Source organism: Lutra lutra, chromosome 3 (assembly GCF_902655055.1).
Source record: "Lutra lutra chromosome 3, mLutLut1.2, whole genome shotgun sequence".
Classification (NCBI taxonomy): Eukaryota; Metazoa; Chordata; class Mammalia; order Carnivora; family Mustelidae; genus Lutra; species Lutra lutra.
In genome coordinates, this window is record NC_062280.1 from 96301613 (window position 1) to 96324668 (window position 23056).

Sequence of the window (23056 nt, forward strand, 5' to 3'; positions counted from 1 at the left end):
ACATCAACTATAAAAACATCTTTCTAGATATGTGTCCTGAGGCAAGGGAAACAAAAGCAAAAACTATTGGGACTACCTTGCATAGCAAAGTAAACAATCAACAAAACTAAAAGGCAACCTCTAGAATGGAAGAAGATATTTGCAAATGATATATCCAACAAAGGGTTAGTAAGCAAAATATATAAAGAACTTAACAAAAATTTAACACCCATGGGGCAACTGGCTGGCTCACTCAGTGAAGCACGGGACTCTTTAATCTTGTGGTTTTGAGTTTGTGCCCATACTGGATATGGAGATTACTTAAAAATAAAACCTTAGGGGTGCCTAGGTGGCTCAGTCAGTTGGGTGTCCAACTCTTGATTTTGGCTTGGGTCATGGTCTCAGGGTGGATGGGGTCTCAGCACTCATGGTCTCAGGGGTACAGCCCTGCACAGGGCTCTGTGTCCAGCAGGGAGTCTGCTTGTCCCTCTCCTGCCCCCTTCTCCTCCCCCTCTGCCCTTTCCCCACTCATATGTGCACTCTCTAAAATATGTAGAAATCTTCAAAAAAAAAAAATCTGAATACAAAACCTCAACACCCCAAAAATGAATAATCCAACTTAAAAATGGGCAGAAGATATGAACAGACATTTCTCCAAAGATGACATCCAAATGGTTAACACATACATGAAAAGATGCTCATCATCACTTATCAGGGAAATGTCAATCAAAACTACAGTGTGATATCACCTCACACCTGCCAGAATGGTAAAAATCAAACGGAAGTATTGCAGAGAATGTGGAGAAAGGAAAACCCTCTTGTATGGTTGATGGGAATGCAAACTGGTGCAGCCACTCTGGAAAACAGTACGAAGGTTTCTCAAAAAGTTAAAAACAGAACTATCCTATTGACCCAGCAATTGCACCACTGGGTATTTACTCAAAGAACATAAAAACACTCATTCAAAGGCATACATGCAACCCTATATCTATAGCAGCATTATTTACAACAGACAAATTATGGAAGCAGCCCATTGTCCACTGACTGATGCACTGTTAAAGATGATGTGATATGTTTACACACACGTGCGCACGCGCGCGCGCACACACACACACACACACACACACAGAGGAATATTATTCAGCCATAAAAGAATGGGATCTTGCTATTTGCAACTGCATGGATGGAGCTAGAGAGTATAATGCTAAATGAGTCAGTCAGAGAAAGACAAAAACCAATGACTTCACTCATATGGGGAATTTAAGAAACGAAACAAATGAGCAAAGGGAGAAAAAAGACAGATACAAACCACGAATCAGACTCTAACTATAGAAAACTGATAGTTACCAGAGGGGAGGTGGATGGGTGGGGGGATGGATGAAATAGGTGATGGGAATTAAGAAATGCACTTGTGGGGGCGCCTGGGTGGCTCAGTGGGTTAAAGCCTCTGCCTTCGGCTCAGGTCATGATCCCAGGGTCCTGGGATCGAGCCCCACATCGGGCTCTCTGCTCAGCGGGGAGCCTGCTTCCTCCTCTCTCTCTCTCTGCCTGCCTCTCAGCCTATCTCTATCTGTCAAATAAATAAATAAAATCTTTAAAAAAAAAAAAAAAGAAATGCACTTGTGATGAGCACTGGGTGATTAAAATACAAACTTAAAAAAAAAGAATGCAGCAAAATCCAGACTGTGGGAAGCTACAGAAAAAAATCAGTGAGAATGGGAATCTATTTATGAAATGAAAACTAAGATTCAAGGGGCACGTGGGTGGCTCCGTCAGTTAAGCGTCTGCCTTTGGCTCAGGTCATGATGATCCCAGGGTTCTGGGATCGAGCCCCACATCGGGCTCCCTGCTCGGCAAGAAGCTTGCTTCTCCCTCTCCCACTCCCCCTGCTTGTGTTTCTGCTCTCACTATCTCTCTGTCAAATAAATAAGTAAAATCTCAAAAAAAAAAAAAAAAAGACTCAAAAAAAAGAAAAGAAAAAAGGAGACTCATCAAGCAGCAACAATATACTGGACTCCAAACAAACAAAAATTTAGTGTAATGTAAATATTGTCTAGATAAATAATGATAAAAAGGAATTACTGTTCAACTTTCTATGTTTCATAAGGGATACCAATTTGTGGTTATTTTTTAAAGTTCTTATCTTTTACAGGCACCTGCATGGCTCAGTCAGTTAAGTGACTCACTCTTGGTCTCAGCATCACGGGTTCAAGCCCCAAGTTGGGCTCCACACTGGGCATGGAGCCTACTATAGACAGGTAGATAAAGTTCTCATCTTTTTCATACTAATATTTTAAAACGAAATATGATGCCCAAGATTTGTTTTAAATAATAAGTGACAAGGAGATGAAGAATAGGGGGCACCAATGAAACAGTATCAGTCATGAGTTGGTAGGAATTGAAGACTCCTAAAGGCAATGAGTTCATGGGATTTCTTATACTATTCTCTCTACTTTTCTAGAGGTCTGAAATTTTCCATAACAAAGTGAAAAAAAAAAAAAAACCCACAAAGAACTGAGATTAGAGCTTCTACTCACACCTCACACTTCAATAAGACAGAGTTTGAGTTGAAGTAAGGTAAGTGTCTACTGAAACAAAAGCATCAACACTAACAGAATCCAGAGTGTCTGTAACAATGTACAAGACACAAAAATTTCTTGACACAATCCAAAAGGAAAATGTGACCCATTCTCAGGAGAAAAGACAAAAAAAAAGGCAATCCTGAGATGAGACAGAGCTATTATAACTCAATGAGGTAAAGGAAAATGAAATAAAAGATAAATTGAATAAAATGTTGGTAAAGGGTACTCTGGGACTGAGTATAACTACTTTAACTTTCTGTGAGTCAAACTATTTCAAAATAAAAAGTCAGAGGAGAAGGAGGAGATGGAAGGAAGAATAAGAAAATCCAAAATCATTTTACCTGCAAAATGGTACAGCCAATTTGGAAGACAGCTTGCTGGCTTCTTACAAAACTAAACATTTCCTGAGAGCACAATCCAGCTATCATGAGCTTGGTATTTACCCAAGGAAAGTAAAAAAAAACTTATGTAAACACAGAAACCTGCACACAGATGCTTACAGCAGTTTTATTCATAATTGCTAACTTGGAAGAAACCAAGATGACTCTTCAGTAGGTGAAAAGATTCATAAACTGTGGTACATCTAGACAATGGAATATTATTCAGCTCTAAAAAGAAATGAGCTATCAAGTGATGAAAAGACACAAGGGAAGCTTAAATGCCTATTACTAAGTGAAAGAAGCCAATCTGAAAAGACTACTGTATAACACTCTGGAAAAGGCAAAACTATGAAGACAGTAAAAAGATCAGTAAGGATGAATAGGCAGAGCACAAAGGACCTTTAGGGCAGTAAAAATACTTTGTTCTATACTGATGCCATAATAATGGATACATGTCATAATACATTTGTCCAAACTCACAGAATGTATTATCACCAAGAGAAAACTCTAATATAAAGTATGGATTTTGCCTAATTATAATGTGTCAAATGTGGACTCATTAGTTTTAACAAAATGTATCACTTTGGTGGAGAATGTAGATAGTGGGGCAGAAGGTATATAGGAAATCTGTTCCTTCCTCTTTATTTTGCTATAAACATAGAACTGCTCTAAAAAAAAAAGTCTATTGGGTGGCTCAGTTGGTTAAGCATCTGATTCTTGATTTTGACTCAGGTCATGATCTCAGGGTCATGAGATCGAGCCCCACATGGGGCTCTGCACTGAGCATGGAGCCTGCTTAATATTCTCTCATTCTTCCCCTTCCTGACTTGTGCAAGTTCTCTCTCTCTAAAAATAAAACCATAAAAAATATTTTGAAAGTCTATTAAAAAAAGTTAACTTGGGCTGCCTGGGTGGCTCAGTGGGTTAAAAGCCTCTGCCTTCAGCTCAGGTCATGATCTCAGGGTCCTGGGATCGAGTCCCACATCGGGCTCTCTGCTAGGCAGGGAGCCTGCTTCCTCCTCTCTCTCTCTACTTGTGATCTCTGTCAAATAAATAAAATCTTTAAAAAAAAAAAAAAAAGTTAACTTAAAAATTATTACCAAGGGGTGCCTGGGTGGCTCAGTGGGTTAAAGTCTCTGCCTTCGGCTCATGTCATGATCCCAGGGTCCTGGGATTGAGCCCCAGATCAGGCTCTCTGCTCAGCAGGGAGCCTGCTTCCTCCTCTCTCTCTGCCTGCCTCTCTGTCTACTTGTGATCTCTGTCAAAAAAAAAAAAAAAAAAAAAAAAAAAATCAAACAAAAATTCAGTAGGGGCACCTGGCTAACTCAGTAGAGAATAGGACTCCTAATCTCAGGGTTTTAAATCTGAGCTCCACAGTGGACATAGAGATTACTTAAAATAAAAATCTTAAAACAAAAATTAAAAAAAAAAATTCATTAGATGGGCTTAAGAGTAGAAAGATGATAAAAGTTAGTGAACTTACAGATCAATAAGATTATCCAATCTAAATAAAGAGGGAAAAAGAAGAAAAATGTGAATCTGTGGGATAATATCAAGAAGCCTAACATATATGCAATTATTTCCAGCAAGGTAAGAGAAAAATATTTCAATAAATAATGGCTCCAAATTCCCCAAATTTAGCAAAAATCATATATTTACAGATTTAAGAAGCTCAGCAAACCCCAAGCAGAATAAACACAAAGAAAAAGCACATCTAGGTATAATACGGTCAAACTGCTAAAAGCCAAAGAAAGAGAAAATCCTGAAAGCAGAGAGAAAAGCAATATATTCTGCTATCAACAGAAACTTCTCATCAGAAAACTATGGAGCCCAGAAGATCCTTAAATGGTTGAAAAAAATAACTGTAAACCCCAAATTTTGTGTCCAGTAAAAATATCTTTCTAGAGTGAAGATAAAACGGACACTTTCATTTTTCAGAGACAAAGGAAGTATTTTGCCAAAAGACCTGAATAATCAGAAATGCTAAGCAAGGAGCACTTGGGTGGCTAAGTCATTAAATGTCTGACTCTTGATTTCAGCTCAGGTCATATTCTCATGGGTGGTAAGATAGAGCCTTGCACTGGGCTCCATGCTCAGCAGGGAGTCTGCTTGAAAATTCTCCCCCACCCTGTCCCTCCTTCCACTTGAGTGCCCTCTCTAATAAACAAAGACATCTTAAAAAAAAAAAAAAAAGGTGGGGGTGCCTGGTGGCTCAGTCGATAAACATCTGCCTTCAGCTCAGGTCATGATCCCAGGGTCCAGGGATCAAGCCTCACGTTGGGCTCCCTGCTCAGCAGGAAGCCTACTTCTCCCTTTCCTACTCCCCCTGCTTGTGTTCCCTCTCTCACTGTCTCTCCCTGTATCAAATAAATAAAAAATATCTTTAGAAAAAAAAAAAAGAAATGCTAAGGGAAGTATTTCAGGTGAAGAAAAACGATAACCAGAGGAAAACATATTCAAAAGGGAACAAAGAATTTGGCAATGACAAGTATCCAAGTAAATGTAAAAGTTAAGTATCCTGCTATTCAGCTATATGGGCTATATTAATTATAGCATTCCCTAGTTCTGTGTGCATCCAGAACCTAAGCGATCTGTAGATGTAAAACCTCAAAATGAGACTACTGAGAGGGGACCTGGCAGCTATTCTTCAAATATTCAAAACCTGTTACATATAACTTCAGCTAGAGTAAAATTATCTTTTAGGATACTAATCTACTAACTTCTAACTCTTTATCTAACTCTGTGTTGCCCAATACAAAGATATTTTACACCAAGCAACTCTGAACACAAATCCCTAACATATGGTATAAATTTTCTCTTTTGCCTTTTTCTATCAACCCCTCTGCAATCACATCTCTTATTTCCATAATTTTACAGTTACCTTTAATTCTAATCTCAAAAACGCAAATACTATTTTTTAAATGTGTATAGCATCTTACAGGTCATAAAAACTATTCCAAATACATTCGTTCAATTCAACCTTTCAAAATCCTCTGGCTGGAAAGATATTTATAAAATTGTTAAGTGTCATAATAACAGTCCCTGAATATAGCACAGTAAAAGAAATTACAAATCAACTATTCTGGACTGTTGCCTATTTGGATTTGAAAGGCATATTCACTGACTTTATTCTCTTCTACGACTATCAGACCAACACATGTATTTAAGACAACCCTTAAATCTTAAGTTAAATGAATGTGACAGAGGAGAAACACAGTATTTTTCTTTTTAAGGATATTAATCCCTGACCTTTAAAACAAAATGATGGAGTACGTCTACCTATACCCAAAAGGCTACACTAAAAATTACCTGTTGCAGAATCTGACTTTCTATCAGAAGTGGGTGGTGTCTCACAAAGCTCCGCATTTCTGGACTGAGAGTTTTCAGAAGTGTTGTTAGGTTCACACGAGGTGGGTGGAGTAGAGACTGAACTTTCTGACTGGCTGCCATTTGCCACTGATGTTTCACCTTTTAATGAGTGCATCTAGGGCGAAAACACACTGGAATTTAATAAATAGGTAAGAATCTAAACCTACCTGGTAGATGATACCAAAATAAAAGTCAATTGTCTCCATAACCGGGAAAAGTACTAAACCTTCTAAATAGATGAATATAAACTGTATAATCCTAAGCATGGCATAATCACACTGTAGAATTCAACTACAATGTGACAAGAGCATAAGAAGATTTTCAAAGCACACTGATTTTCCTTCAAATTAGTTTAAGGAAAAAAGTTTCAAGCTATCTTAGCCATTTGCCCAAAGGGGATACTAATGAGAAATTCACTAAATTCCTTAAAATGTGTCAAGCAATACAGTTTGGGACCTTAATGTGAAACCTCTCTCTTGCAACAAAGTAACAGTCATGCTTATTAGTAGTTGACTGAGGGAGGAAAGAAGAAGGGAGAGTAAGAAGTCACTCATTAGGTTCAGGTCCTTATAACTTCACAATGCTATATTCGAAATCAATCCAGGAAAATATTTACTACCTTTAAAGTTTAATGGCATGGCACTTGGTTATACAGACAGCTCCAAAAATACTCCAATGTCAAGTTTCTAACATACCATTTTCCCATGTTTGTAAAAAAGAAATTCTGTTCTTTCTCACCTGCCGGACTTTGTGAATTCTGGTAACAAGTTCATCTGCAGAAACACTTCCTGCTATTACTTCCAAGGGAATTCCACTGTCTCCAATAAAGAAACTGGATGGAACACACACTACGGGATCTGTACAATTTAATTAAGTCTAACAATTCATGAAAAACAAAGGGATAATTTTATGAAATACTGACAACAAAGCAAAACAAGTCTTTGTGAATTTCACAATGTTACCAGCTAAGATGTTTACCAAATAATTTCAACTACCTTATCATTATGCTTGTCATACATGTGATAGATAAACTGATTTATGATTTATTTGTATTGTATAACCGAATGGGGATCATCCACTATATTCCCCTCTTTTTTAACTTCATCTTAACATCTATCTTGCAGCTTGACAGCTTCTTCTAACATTCCAACCAAACTGTCCCATATTGCTTTCCAGATATTGATAATTAAAAAACTCTATGATCCCCTTTGCTACAATGTATTATCTCAAAGGACACTTAGTAGTATAAATTTCCCACAAACAAGAATGCAAGAGTTCCTAAATAAAAATGATTAATTTCAAAATGTCATGGATTAACCAAAAGAAAGGCAAATCCTCAAGCAAAATATCTGTCAAACCAATTCTTTATTGAAAGGATACAGATTTGTGAAAATTGTAGGCAGGCTTCACTGTAAAACAAAATCAAATAGAAAATCACTAAATATATGCGTTTCCCAAATACTCAGTTGTTTCATAAAAATTTACTGATATCATTAAAATGATTTTTTGAAGTACTATTTTCTTTCATATTCATCAGCTGGAAGGAGAAAAGTACAGTTCTTATTTTACAGACCTTTTCTGGTTTTGTAATTTTCAGATTATACTCATTCTTGCAACCCACAAACTGGTGGCCGGGTCTGATGACTAAAATCAAGTAGGTCTCTGCCATGTTGCTTCCTAAGCATCAAGTGTACCTGAATACAATATCTTAACTTGTAACAACAGAATATTAATGCTTATGATTTACCTGTGCAAATGATAATACAGTACTTTGTATTAATAATTCAAAACAACCTAAATATCCACCAGTAAAAACTAACTAAGCAGTCATAAAAAAAAGACAGAAAAAAAGGTTTATCAAAATGCTACCACTTCTGTAAAAAAGAGGAGGATAATAATCAAGAATGTAAGAGAGGGGAGGGAAATAAATTTTCTTGATTTGGTCACTCCAGAGAAGGGGAACTGGGTGGTTAGGGACAGGGATAGGTGAGACTTTACATTCTGATAGAAGTTAAGACATACTAATCAATGTAGAGTAGTAATACCAAGAATCAAATTAGTATTTCCAAGAATTAGAAATTTGTTTCATTTTCTGAATATAAACCACAATTACCATAAAATCATCTGAAAACTGAATGGGAAAAGTATAAAGAAAAAAGTACCAAGAGTCCTATTTTCCCAAAAATAGGACTGAGCCACCCAGGCGCCCCTGTTTTATGACATTTTTATATTGAAAAATTTTTAATGAAAAATTTACAAACTGAGGCACCTGGCTGGCTCAGTCAGAAGAGCATGTGACTCCTAATCTCAGGGTCATGAGTTTTGAGTCCCACCATGGATGTAGAAATTACTTAAATAGGGGCGCCTGGGTGGCTCAGTGGGTTAAGCCGCTGCCTTCGGCTCAGGTCATGATCTCAGAGTCCTGGGATCGAGCCCCGCTTCGGGCTCTCTGCTCGGCAGGGAGCCTGCTTCCTCCTCTCTCTCTGCCTGCCTCTCTGCCTACTTGTGATCTCTCTGTCAAATAAATAAATAAAATCTTTAAAAAAAAAAAAAAAAAGAAATTACTTAAATAAATAAAATAAAATAAACCCTACTAACTTACAGGTAAATTGAAAATTATTTTAATCTTGACAGTAATTTTTAACCATCATTCATTCACTCTGATATTATTAGTATCAAAAGGACAGGAAAACCATTTTATAGTTGCTAATGAATTATTGTTTCTAGGCACTGATCACTGATGCCTGCTGCTAACATCATAAAGCAAGATAACAAGTCATTATATGTCTTTTAATGGAAGAATGGAAGATATACCACCATTTATGAAGTAGTCATCATGGGGAAAAAAAAAAAATCTAACCTGAATCCAACTGTCAATTTACAGGAAATAGAGGATAGAGGAACAAACTAGATAACACTAACAGGGATGCAGTCAACAAAATTCATACTGCAGGAAACAAAGAATGAATCTCCTAGTTTCCCCAAAATATTACTGCAAAGAAAAAAAGAGAGGGGGGAAGTCTACAGACTAAAAGACACTTGAGAGATCAACACATCACAATGTGTAGACCTTAATGGATCCTGTGTCAAACAAACTATAATAAATTAAGAATACAACTGTGACATAGATAAGACAACGGAAAATGTGAACAGTAGCTGGATATTTGCTATTAAGAAACTGTTATTAATTTTTTTAGTATTATAGCTATGTTAAGAAATTTAGTTTTTCACATACCAAATTTAGATTAATTAATGTTAAAAATATATCTTCCAGAGACATACTAAAATATTTATCAATGAAGTGACACGAAGACTATTTGCCTCAAAATTATATGGAATGGGTGGAAATGGGTCATGGTATCGATGAAACAAGACTGACTAAAAATTGATAATTACCAAAGTAGTTGACAAGTACATGGGAGTTCATTATACTATTCACTTACTTTTGTATATGTTTGAAATTTTCTACAATTAAAAAAAAAACATTTTTAAGCAGGGGTGGGGATAGAGAAATGGATTGACAAATAAGAGACTTGCGGATAACAAGTATTGTGAGGGACCTAAAAAAGTCCTTACTCCTACTGAAGTAAACAGCTTCATTCCTAAAAATAGGATCCAAAAGAGTGGTCAACCTTTCAGAGATAATGGATATATAATTTACAGTTACTTCTAAGTTCTTAGAAGCTGAGGATCACAGTTCTTTTGCATTCCTAGTACACGTCACATTGTTGTTTGGTGGACCAGCAGAACTTAGTTTTTCAGCAAGATACCATGATGTATTTGGAAAACGGCAATCAGAATTTAAGTCCCCAATATGCCTTACAGAAAAATCAACATTCTTAAAGTCTAAAAGTATCACCATAAATCACGAGACAATTATTAAAATACTTAAAAAATTAACACTTTTATAAGCAAACCTTTTGGTATCGATTTTAATAGCAACGAAACTGTCCGAAGATGCTTCTGTCACTTTCTCGTCTTCCCAACTTGCAGCCATCTGTGTAGACTGCTCATCGTCACCTGTAAAACATTTCAAGGATACTTATAAGGCCAGTATCTGCTGATTCTTTCCCCTTGGAATATGGAATTTCAAATAAAATATATAATTCCATAAATACTCCAAATAAATTGGTATTTTCTACCAAGTGTGAAAACTAAAATTTTCCCATAAAGTGAAAAGCATGATTATATGCATTGTTAACATTATAAAAAGTAACAAAAAGCAGCTTAGGCTGCTAAAAAAAAAAATATGAAGATGTAATGAAAAAGAATGAAGCTATCTAGATTTTACAAAATATTTTCTAAAAAAAGACATCCAAATTATGAAGCAAATAGTACCACAGTAATTACAAGTCATCGTGGAAATGTACAGCAGCTATTCTGGGTTTTGTACACGTGATTTTAGAAAATAAATATGCAACAATCTTCCTTTATGTAGTACTTTTCTGTCAAGCTCAATGTCCCCACACCAGAGCATCACTCCCCAGGATTCCTCCAAAGTAGACAGAAGCAGGTGCAGTTGTGATTGCAGTTTTGGACTTGCTTTTTATCACAGGTATGCTAATTTTAGAAGATATACTTATCCAGGGGCACCTGGGTGGCTCAGTAGGTTAAGTGTCCACTCCTGACTTTGGCTCAGGTCATGATCTCAGCATCCTGAGACACAGACCTGAGATGGGCTCTGCACTCAGCAGGAGTCTGCTCCTCTCTCTCTTCCTTTCTCTCTGCTCCTCCCCCTGCTCGCATACATGCGGGCATGCTCTCTCACTCTCTAAAGTAAATCTCAAAAAAAAAAAAAAAAAAAAAAAGTTATGCTGATCCAAAAGTTATCTATGGTGATAGAACTCAGCATATCAGTTACCTGGGTAGAGATGCTACTGATTGGGAAAGAGCATGAAGGAGCCTTCTGGGGGTGCTGGAAATATTTATATCTTATCTGGAGGAGAGTTACATGAGTGTGTTAATACATAAAAATTCACTGAGGGGCACCAGGGTGTCTCAGTGGGTTAAACCTCTGCCTTCGGCTCAGGTCACGATCTCAGGGTCCTGGGATCGAGCCCCCATTGGACTCTCTGCTCAGCAGGGAGCCTGCTTCCCCCTCTCTCTCTCTGCCTGCCTCTCTGCCTACTTGTGATTTCTGTCTGTCAAATAAACAAATAAAAAATTCACTGAGCTGCTCACTTAATATACTTCACTTAATATACTGTATGTCATACTTCAATGACAAAATGTTTTAAAAGTTCTATCAATCAAGATATTACTTCCTTTTTAGACTTGTAATGCCTAGACTTTGATGTAACCACTTACTGATGGTCAGAAGGAAACTTACCCAAGTAAGTCAATGAAAAATACTTCTGACGTTTAGCAGAGTTAAGTGCTTTCTCAAAGGTGAACAACCTCTGCCAATTTACAGATTAAAAAAGTTCTCAGGTCACATTTTTTGTTTACCAAAAATGAATTACAAATACAAAAAAAATTCTGTATCTGTTCTTCCGTAAGTTGTTTTCTTCTCATGTGTAGCCATTTTCCCAGTCCACCCTCAGCCTTCCTCATCTCAGTTAACCTGTTTGAGGTAATTCCATCCCTTCAGTTTTTAGGCCAGAAACTAGTTATCCCTGACTTCAGCTCTCTCTCCAAAATATATGCAGAATGTAACTATTTCTTACCACTTTCACTGCTACCACCCTGATTTAAGCTACCACATCTCACCTAGATGATTACAATAGCCTCCTAACTGGTTTCCCTGCTCAATCTAGCACCCCCATCAATGCCAATCAATATAGTTTTTATTGCATCTTTAAAATACCACAAATGGGGGCACCTGGGTGGCTCAGTGGGTTAAAGCCTCTGCCTTCTGCTCAGGTCATGGTCTTGGTCCTGGGATCGAGCCCCACTCGGGCTCTCTGCTCAGCAGGGAGCCTGCTTGCCCCTCTCTCTCTGCTTGCCTCTCTGCCTACTTGTGATCTCTCTCTCTCTCTGTCAAATAAATAAATAAAATCTTAAAAAAAAAATACCACAAATAAGTCTGAAAAATCATCCAGCATCTTGCTGTTGATGTAGCTGGACAACTTAGATCTTCTTCATCAGTCTCCTGAACACTTCCTTTTTCAGAAACAGATACTGTCCAAAAATTTTCTGATATCTTTGTTTTTAACTGTCGTGGCTTGCTAAATCAAAGCAGCTGAGTTTGATACAAGTCCAATGTCATTTCCTTCAGGAATTAACTCATCTTTCTGGACTTGAGATACTGAACAAACAATACGTGGCCTCATTCAAACCCACAGACGTGTTTTTTCATCCAAGAAATTCTAGATTTTAACAAGAGAACCATTCTCCCGCCTAACAGTATCGATGGGGAAGTGATCATACAAAGACCTCATCTTGTAAGGGAAGCCTAGCATAGCCCCCTTGATCATGTTGTTTCATTTTGTTTTTTTGTTTTTGTTTTTAAGATTTTATTTACTTATTTGACAGACAGAGATCACAAGTAGGCAGAGAGGCAGGCAGAGAGAGAGAAATGGAAGCAGGCCTCCGGCTGAGCAGAGAGCCCAATTCGGGGCTCAATCCCAGAACCCTGGGATCATGACCTGAGCCGAAAGCAGAGGCTTTAATCCCCTGAACCATCCAGGCGCCCCTCGTTTTGTTTTTTAAAGTAATCTCTACAACTCATTTTGGGCTCAAACACACCACCCCAGGTCAAGAATCCCATGTTCTACTAACTGAGCGAGCCAGGAGCACCCTGTCCCTCAGATTATATACTGTACATGACTACAGGTTATGTGAATAGTAGCCAGTTCTTTCCTATTTCCCCACCATTTATCAACTTAGAGTCTCCTCTTTCTCCTTCCGAGGAGATGGAGTCCTACACTGACATGACTAAAGTCTCTTTGCAGGATTCCTCTGGGGCCTTTCACAATAACTGTGCATCCCTTCCCAGTGATGTCGACATTTTCTGGAATGCCAAGTCTGACTGCTGACTGCAGTAGATGTGGCAAAGCTGTTCAGTTGATTATTAGCATGGCAACTTTTGTTAAGAGTCTTACCACATCAATACTCTGCTCAAAATCCTACAATGGCTCCCAATTTCCCTTACATTATAAGTCAAAGTCCCTACAAATGGTCTCACGCCTCCAGTTACCTGACCTCATATCTCTTTATCTTTTTCCTATTCTGCTAATATAAAAAGACTCTTACTTTAAGGTCTTTGTACTAGTTGCTTCCTCTGCCTTGAATATTCTCCCCATAGATATTTACATGGTCAACACTCAACTCCCTAAAGTTCTTGGTCAAATATTACCTTCTCAATAAAGCCTTCCCTACTATATGCTACTTTTTTTTTTTTATTGTGTTATGTTAGTCACTATACAACACATCATTAGGGTTTTGTGGTTTTTTTGTTGTTGTTTTTTTTTTTTTGACAGAGATCACAAGTAGGCAGAGAGGCAGGCAGAGAGAGAGGGAAGCAGGCTCCCCGCTGAGCAAAGAGCCTGATGTGGGGCTTGATCCCAGGACCTTGGGATCATGACCTGAACGGGAGGCAGCGGCTTTAACCCACTGAGCCACCCAGGTGCCCCACATCATTAGTTTTTGATGTACTGTTCCAAGATTCATTGCTTACATATAACACCCAGTACTCCATGCAATATGTGTCCTCCTTAATTACCCACCACCAGGATTACCCATCCCCCACCCTTCTCCTCTCGAAAACCCTCAGTTTGTTTCTCGGAGTCCACAGTCTCTCGTGGTTCATCTCCTACTCTGATTTCCCCCTTTTCACTTTTCCTTTCCTTCTCCTAATGTCCTCCATGTTATCCCTTATGTTCTACAAGTAAGTGAAACCATATGATAATTGACTTTTTCTGCTTGACTTATTTCACTGAACATAATCTCCTCCAGTCCCCTCCATGTTGATACAAAAGTTGCGTATTCATCCTTTCTGATAGCTGAGTAATATTCCATTTATATAAAGACTCATCATCTTTATCCATTTGTCTGTTGAAGGGCATCTCGGCTCGTTCCAGTTTGGCTATTGTGGACATTGCTGCTATAAGCATCGGGGTACATATGGCCCTTCTTTTCACTGCATCTGTATCTTTGGGGTAAATACCCAGTAGACTATACACTACTTTAAAATGACAGGCTTTAGGGGTAGCTAGCTGGCTTAGTTAGTAGAGCATGCAACTCTTGATCTCAGGGTCATGAGCTCAAGGCCCACAAGTCCCATATATAAACACAATTAAAAAATAAAATGACAGCCTTCAGACATTCCCAAAGTTCCCTAATTTCCTGGTCTTTTTTCCCCTATAATACTTTTGACCTTCCAATAGACCATGAGTTTACTTATTATTTTTACTGTCCCCCACAACTAGAATGCAGGCTCCATGAGAGCAAGGATTGTTTTCTTTTTTAATATAATTTTTTATTATTTCTTTTTTAACACAATTGTTTTCTTTTTTAATATAATTTTTTAATATAACTCAAATGCCTACAACACAACCTGGCATATGTTAAGTACCTGACATATAGCAAGCTCTCAATAAATATTCTGTGGAACAAACAGCTAAATTTCTTGTATAGTAAGTATCCTGGCGTACCTACAATAATTGACTAATGCTGCATATTTGAGTATATTCTATGTGAGATGATCCAGGAAGAGGAGCTTGACAAATCTGGCCATGGAGAAGTAAACAGGGAGTAGAACACACCCACAGACCAGGACCAAAAAGAATGCCCATTAGCAGATTCCCAGATGTTGCGAAAGCAAACTGGGAAAATTATCATTTGCAGCGACATCATTCTGAGCACATCTTCAAACACTGTGGGGTGGCACGTAAAATTCCAAGTGAATGACAAAATTATCAACCTAGAAAATAGCTATATGGGAACATTCTTACTACAAACATTCTTAGAGAAGAATGTGAGGCAAGAAGGATCTTTTTTATTCATTCTTTTTTCATACATTCACGATTTTATTCCACATTTACTTTGTCCGAGGCAATGGGCTATAAGCTAAATGTGAAACAAATGAGACACTGTCTGCTCTCACTGGAGTTTAACAATCTAATGCTACAAAAAATGTACTTGTTTAGGGCGCCTGGGTGGCTCAGTGGGTTAAGCCGCTGCCTTCGGCTCAGGTCATGATCTCAGGGTCCTGGGATCGAGTCCCGCATCGGGCTCTCTGCTCAGCAGGGAGCCTGCTTCCCTCTCTCTCTCTCTGCCTGCCTCTCTGTCTTCTTGTGATCTCTCTCTGTCAAATAAATAAATTAAATCTTAAAAAAAAAATGTACTTGTTTAGTAAACAATTATAAATAATTATACTAATAAATACTGTGAAAAAAAGAACAGATCTAAGAAAATAATGAGACCCTTTGAGATCAGACAGGGAAGCCTTCTCTGGGGTGACATTTAAGGTAAGACCTAAAGGATGAAAAAGCTGAGCTGGGGCAAGAGCCTGAACCGTTCACTAAGCAGGATTTTATGCGTAGGAAAAGGCTGTGTGACTGGGAATGTCATAAACAACACGGAACATGAGATAAGAGATGACTAAAGAGTTGAGATTCAAAGATGACTCCCACAGTACGGTTTATCAATCTGGAAGTAAAAGTCATGCCATTTACTAAATATACAATACTGGTGGGGAGAAAAACAAGTTCAGGCAGTAAATATACTTTTATACTTGAGGATCTTGTGAGGCATCAAGCGGGGGATGACAAGGGGGTAGCTAGAAGTATGGATCTCCTGCTTCCAAAGTTGGTACTTTTCACTATGTTGTACCACGTGGGGACGGTCCCAAATATCACAATCCCACTAGCAGTGTCCATAACTCAGCTTAGTGGCAGCAGCAACAGCTGCTTGACCAACAGAGATGTAAGGCTGAATGGAATTCCTTAACTCACTGAGACCCACCTTAATTCTACAGAGTAAAATTATTAACCAACTTTAGTATCTTTACTTTCTTATTAACCAGTATATGAACTATGCTATGGAGTTAGGCCGGCCTAAAATTTTAGTAGAAAATGATGTATCCCTGGTAGTATCAGCAGCATCCAAAGTAAAGACACTTAAAAAGAACAATACAGGGGCATCTAGCTAGCTCAGTAGGTAGAGCATGTGACTCTTGATCTCAGGGTTGTGAGTTCGAGCCTCACACTGGGTGTAGAGATTTAAAAAAAAATAAAATAAAATCTTAAAAACAAACAAACAAAAGAACAATACAAACTCAGAAGCAAAGAGTTGCAGAGCTTAGTACTGCCAGGAATTCCAACCCAGAAAATGTCAACTAGTCAAAATCTAAAAGCTTTTATGGTCTTTTTGAACCAAAGAAGGCAGTAAATATTGTCTGTCATGAAAAGTTTAGCCCACTAGCAACACTAGTCTGTGAACTGACACTTTGCTTCAGGATCCTTGTCAGAATATTCTACCTTCCCAAGAACAGAATCAAAATCTTCAGTTTTATTTCTTTCAATTTAACAAGATATAACACTTTAAAAATACTTGCTAAGTTCTTGTCTGAACTAGTAGTAATCTCTCCAGTTTTAATTCTATAATTTTCTTTAATTCATCCATGAAAATTTCACTAAATATAAACAACCTGCCTAAAGTGCTTCCCAATTGAGGGGTTATATGAAACAAAGTATGCCCTCAAGACTATTCTTCCAGCCTTTAAGATATCTTTTTAATTTTCTTTTTTAATTTTTATTTATTTATTTGAGAGAAAGAGAGCAAGCGAGCATGAGATGGGAGGTTAGAGGGAGAAACAGACTCACCATGGTGCTGGGAGCCCAATGCGGGACCGATCCCGGGACTCCAGGATCACGACCTGAGCCAAAGGCAGTCGCTTAACTAACTGCGCCACCCAGGCGCCCTTAATTTTCCTTTTTTTTTTTTAAACATCTTAATTTTATTTTATTTTTCTCAGTGTTTCAAGATTCACTGTTTCTTTTTAATTTTCTACTGAGTTGCTTTACTTTTGTCAGGGTATCCCATCTAAGAAAATCATGAGTTCTGGCTATAACAAAGGTCCAGGCAATATGTAAGGGTTGCAGTTTCAAGACCCTACTCACTACATACTCCTAGAGTGAAACTAATCCTACCTAGTGTTCGGGATTAATGTGGGAAAACTCTAGAAAAGCCAACAGTATTTTAAACAGGTCAAGAGACAAACTCCTTTGACAGATGCTAACGGAGTTCCTACAAACATGTAATATGTACTCATCAGTAAGTTGTTAATGGAATACACACACATACACACACACAGAATCCCAAAGACCTCTAACTTTATTTTGCTACAGTAATAACTAGCACTACTGTTTCCTAATGTTTGTTAATTAAATCTAGCATTTCTTATTTCAAATTAACTATTTAGCCCGAAAGTATCTTCTAGGAACATTTAGACACCATCAGTTGTGTTTTTTGTTTTAAAAATGACTACCATCAGGGAGCCTGGGGGTTCAGTGGGTTAAGTGTCTGACTCCTGAAAGCTCAGGTCATGATCTCAGGGTCCTGGGATCAAAGCTGGTATTGGGCTCCCCACTCAGCTAGGAATCTGCCTGAGGATTCTCTCCCTCTCATTCTTACCCTCCCCCATAAAATAAATAAATAAACTTTTTTTTTTTTTAATGACTACCAGGGCACCCTGGGTGGCTCAGTCGAAAAGCATCTGCCTTTGGCTCTGGTCATGATCCCAGGGTCCTGGGATCAAGTCCCACACTGGACTCCCTGCTGGGCAGGAAGCCTGCTTCTCCCTCTCCCACTCTCCCTGCTTGTGCTCCCTCTCTCACTATGTGTGTGTGTGTGTGTCTCCATGAAATAAATAAATAAATAAATCTTTTTTTAAAAATTAAAAATAAATTAAAACAAATTAAAAATTAAAAATTGACTACCATAATCCTAGATTTCCTGACTTCTACATCAATTTCATTAATCCATAAGGTCTACAGTTGCTCAGTTTTTCTCAAGAAACAAAAAGCAAAACAAAAAACACAGTTTTGAAGCTGCTAAAAAAAAATTTGTCAGGACAAGATGGAAATATTTTGTGATCCTGGTGCACGTCACTTAACCACTGTGGACATAAATTTCCTCAACTAAAAAATGGGTATAATAATATCTGTTCTACTTATAAAGAATCAATGAGATTTTATGTGAAAAACAACTTAAAGTGTCATAAAACTACTACTATGCTTTTAATAAGTATAGGTAATTTAATTTTCCTTTCCCTTTTTATCCCACTTTTTCTTCTTATAGGATTATAGCAGTTATGCATCTAAAATATAACTCTAAAGACGCATAAGAAGATCAAACTGCTCTTCTAATTAACAGTGAACTAAAAATTTGGCATAACTTAAAACAATTATAAATTTCAAACTTAATTTTAAGTGAAGCTCGTATTTTAGCCTCTGTTCACGACGGTGCATAAAGTTACAGAGCTGTTATCTAGTCTCCCAAGGGTCATTAAGTTAATGAGTACACCGTTATTAAGCATAAATTGCTGAAATAATACACCTCAAATTAATAGAAATCACAAACACTAATTTGGCTCATGTGATGAGAATAGCAAAACCATAGAGGCATAGGTCTACTGTAACTCTAGAAGATTTCTGTAATAAAATAGGGTAGTAATAAAAGACGGAGCAAAATAAACCAGAGTAACACAGGATAAATGAGTTAGCTCACGTTCTCGAAAACTATAGATATTAGACTAGGTAGACAGCAAAACGAACCAAAGACTGAAAGGCTCTTCTTCTAAACAAACGGTACAAAAATCAAGTTGCAACAAAGCAAATACTCCACATTAGACTCTCCCCGTTAGAATAAAAAAAAAAAAAATCCAACCTATATAAAGCTCAAAAGTTTGCGTTTCAGGAACGTACGATCGCCAGTAGCCGTGAACATCAGGTGGTTTCTCTTTGTTGCTAACCGATGACACAGCTTTCTTCCTGACAGTCCACAACTAATTACGAACCCAATTGCCTGCCTAATGGCCTGTCTCTATCCCCACCTTAACACTTGTGCTACACAAACGTTAAGCATCCCGAAGTGGGTCCTCGGGGGCAGAGACATCTACCGGGGTGCCCGAGAGAGGGCTGTTGGGGTCTAAATGCGCCAACTCCTTAGGGGGCGCAGCGGGGGTACGCGGCCCCGTGCCCTGCCAGAGCTGTAGGCGGGGCTCTGAGAGCTGTGGGGGCGAGGCGGGGACCGTGCCTCCTGCCGGGGTGCTGGAAGAAGCGGTAGCTGGGGGCCTAGCCAGGCCGGCATGCCCCAAACGGAAGGGGGAAGCGCTGGGAAACCAGGGACAGCAGCCTGGGCCTGTCGGAGTTCGGAGGAAAGGCTAGAACTGGAGGTAGGCCGAAGGAGTGTCCGGCCACAACTCGGGCCCCCGCCCCCTTCACCTGCCACGAATACCACGAAGACCGCGCCGCTCCTCTTGGCCGACGCGATGGCGGCCGGAATGGCGCCCTGGAACCACAACATCGCTCTCCTCTGGCCCAGGCGCTCGCTCGGGGTGTTGTAGCCGCGGTACCGAAGCTGACCCCGCCCTCTCCTTCGTCTGGCCCCGCGGCCCGCGCAGCCACAGCTGATCTGGCCCCCGCCTCCGCGCAAGCACGCAATCCAGTCAGCAGTCCCCTGGGACGCGCGCAAGCGCGCGGACCAGGCGCGCTCTGCGCCCCGTGACGCCGCACGTCGCCGTGGGCACCGCGCCCCAGTGCCTTGTCTCGTTGGCAAGTTGGTGTGGGCGCGCGGCCGCTAGGCCTGACTCCGCAGCTCCGGAAGTGGAAAGAGCCGGTGGGAAAGATGACTAACCGCTACAGTGCGACGGCGACGCCTTCATAAGGCATGACGGGAATTGTAGTCTTCTTAGGCTTCGTTTCCTCCTATGGGGAAAACGTAACTGTGGTTTCCGGGGCACAGCTGAAGGGGGCAGCAGTGAGAGAGCCTTTTTCCAATCTGTAAAGGGGAGGAGAGGACACGGTGCCCACTGTCTAGGAGGTGTTCTCCGCCGTCTCATTGAGACGTTAAGTATGGAGGAAGTCGTCCCCGCCCCGGTTTGAAATCCTAATTGTGGACGATGTAATTCTTTATGATGATTAATGGCCATTGTGTGATAGGGTAGGTGCTTCTCTGCATGGAACTAAGTGGGCTTCGTCTCCTGCTGAACTTAGTAGCCCAACCCTGAAGAAGAGAAAGGGTAAAAACCGCAACGTCAACCTCTGTAATACCATACAGCCTGTGATCTGCGGGGAGGTGTTGGTAGAATGCAAGCCTCCCGCAGTTTCCTAGCCGTTGGCCAGAGATCAATCCAAAACCTCAAAACACTGGCTATGCTATTGCCACAGCTGCTTTCTAAGGTGACTAAAAAGCAGAGAATAAGCATTCGTTCTCCGTGCTAATACAAAAGAGGAGGACAGATAATGCTTTTGTTTACAATTTTACGTGAGACTGTTCCATAATCAAGATAATGGCATGTTGTGGTTGGTTGCCGTTAAAATAAAAACAGATCCCAGGGCTCCTGGCCCGCTCAGTCGGTGGAGTAGGTGACTCTTGATCTTAGAGTCGTGAGGTCCAGACCCACCTTGTATGTAGAGATTACTTAAAAATGAAATCTTTAAAAAAAGCTTTTTTAATAAAAATGAAAACTGGCCCATACTTAATACTTTCTGGATTTAACAGAGTCTCGAATAACTATTAGCTAAGGTTTATATATTTTTTAAAGTTGCATATGTTATGTTATACATTTTACATCAGTTGAATTGTCCCCTCGGCAGTACAACCATTTGACAATCTTTGCAGGATTAAGGGGCTACATCTGAAAACACCTCTTTCCTATAAATATTTTACCTAAAAATAGTTAACAGATTGCACTCTGATTTGTATTTACTTTTTGGGGGCTACATCTGAAAACACCTCTTTCCTATAAATATTTTACCTAAAAATAGTTAACAGATTGCACTCTGATTTGTATTTACTTTTTTCCAATCAGGCCTCTTATATGGGACATAATTTCTCAAGAAGAATTAAGAGTTGATCTTCCATATTAACTTTAAATGGGTTTCTAAAAATTCAATTAACCTATAAATTCTTTCAGTAGAATGATGTCTTTATTTCTAATGTTAGAATTAAACAATGTAAGAATCATTCATAGCCAGAGCGCCTAAGTCGCTCAGCCATTTAAGTGTCTGCTGCCTTCAGCTCAGGTTATGATCCCAGGCTCCTGGGATCAAGCCCCCTGTCCGGCTCCCAGCTGAGTGGGGAGCCTGCTTCTCCCTCTCGCTCTGTCTGCTTGGGCTCTCACTCTCTGTCAAATAAGTGAAAAAAAATCTTAAAAAAAAAAAAGACTCATTCATAGCCTTTAATTCATTTATCAAATATTTATTGCTCATCTACTCTGAGCTAGACATGCATACCTGGCATGGATAACGGTGAGGCAATCAGACAAGGGCCCTGTCTTTGTGACTGCACAATCTAAAGAGGAAGGCAGACACTGAACAAGTGATTGTAAGTGAGGATGAATGTCACAAAAGGGGAGATTCTAAGGGCTTCAGAAATGTGTGATGATGACCAAAATTGTGTGATGGCCAAACATGGATAGCAGGGTTAGGAAAAGCCCTTCCTGAGGAAATGACATGTCAGGGAAAATCTAGCCAGGTGAAGGAGAAGACTAATCAGGGTAGAAGAAGCATTAATGTGAGAACAGCACACTTGAACTGAAATGTCCAGAATGGCTAAAACATAGGGGAGTGTGGTGCAGATGAGGCTGGAAAGATAGGCAAGAATATCATACAAGGCTTTGGAAATCATGTTAAAGATTGCAGACATTATTCTCAAAGTTGCAGAAAGCCACTGAAGAAGTTTAAACAGAGAAGTTACATAGAAGACTTGTGTTTTTAATATGCAACTATGCTACATATATGGACTGGATTGGAAGTGGGATGGGTGAATGTGAAGAGACTGGTTTAAGAGGCAACCGTCCATGTGTAAGGGAGATGGAGAGGTGGATACTTTTGATGTTTTTGAAGCAGACCCAATAGTTTTGTGGACTTATTAGATACAGAATTTGAGGAAGGAGGAGTCAAGAAGAAATCTTGGGTTTCTGTCTTAAGAAATTATATAGAAGGTGTTACTGAGAGGGAAAACATTGAAGGAAGAGAAAGTTGAAGGGGAAGAGTGCATGAAGATGTGAGTTCAAAACTTGACATGTTTTTGGAGCGCTGGAGACACAAAGTGGAGATGTTAAGTAGGCATATGCTAGGTTTGGAGCTCAGAAAACGGTTCTTAAACCTAGAGGTAGGAATTTCTACATACAGCAGATAAATGACGCTTTGGAGGATGCTGTCATTTAGAGAGTATGCAAAGTGAGGTGAGGACAAGGGGATCTGACTGAAGTTTCAACCTCTAACATCTACAGGTACAGGGTTGTATGGAAAAGTGTAAATCAATAAAGCAAACTCAGGAAAAATGGTGAGTTGGGCGGAGGGACTGTGTGGAGGAAAGTGGGAGGGTAGAGAGAGTTTTGAGAAGGGAGTGAGAAGCAGCTATGTTGAATCCTGCTCTTGGGTCAATTTAGAGAAGATTTTTAAATGTCCATTGTTTTTAGCAACACGGAGGTGATTATCAACTTAGCAAGAAGGACTTTGGATTCTTCTCTGTGTAAGTTAGATGGCAGTTGGGTGGGTTGAAGAGAGAAGGGGGAGGTAAGGAAGAGGTATCAGTGTGAAGGGAAGGAAGAAAGGGATTTGGAGTGGAAAAGAA

General features: G+C 39.3%; 1 protein-coding gene across 1 annotated transcript in view; it reads right to left on the minus strand.

The window, feature by feature from the left end:
• UBXN4 (UBX domain protein 4) overlaps nucleotides 1–20061 on the minus strand; it is a 56088-nt gene extending 36027 nt beyond the window's left edge. The window contains exons 1-5 of the mRNA XM_047722505.1: nucleotides 19699–20061; nucleotides 10228–10330; nucleotides 7691–7719; nucleotides 7049–7167; nucleotides 6251–6425 (exon numbers count right to left, since the gene is read on the minus strand). Coding sequence (XP_047578461.1) covers nucleotides 6251–6425; nucleotides 7049–7167; nucleotides 7691–7719; nucleotides 10228–10330; nucleotides 19699–19780 — 508 coding nt within the window. The 5' untranslated portion in view covers nucleotides 19781–20061. The remainder of the gene's footprint in view (nucleotides 1–6250; nucleotides 6426–7048; nucleotides 7168–7690; nucleotides 7720–10227; nucleotides 10331–19698) is intronic.
• Between the last annotated feature and the right edge of the window lie 2995 nt (nucleotides 20062–23056).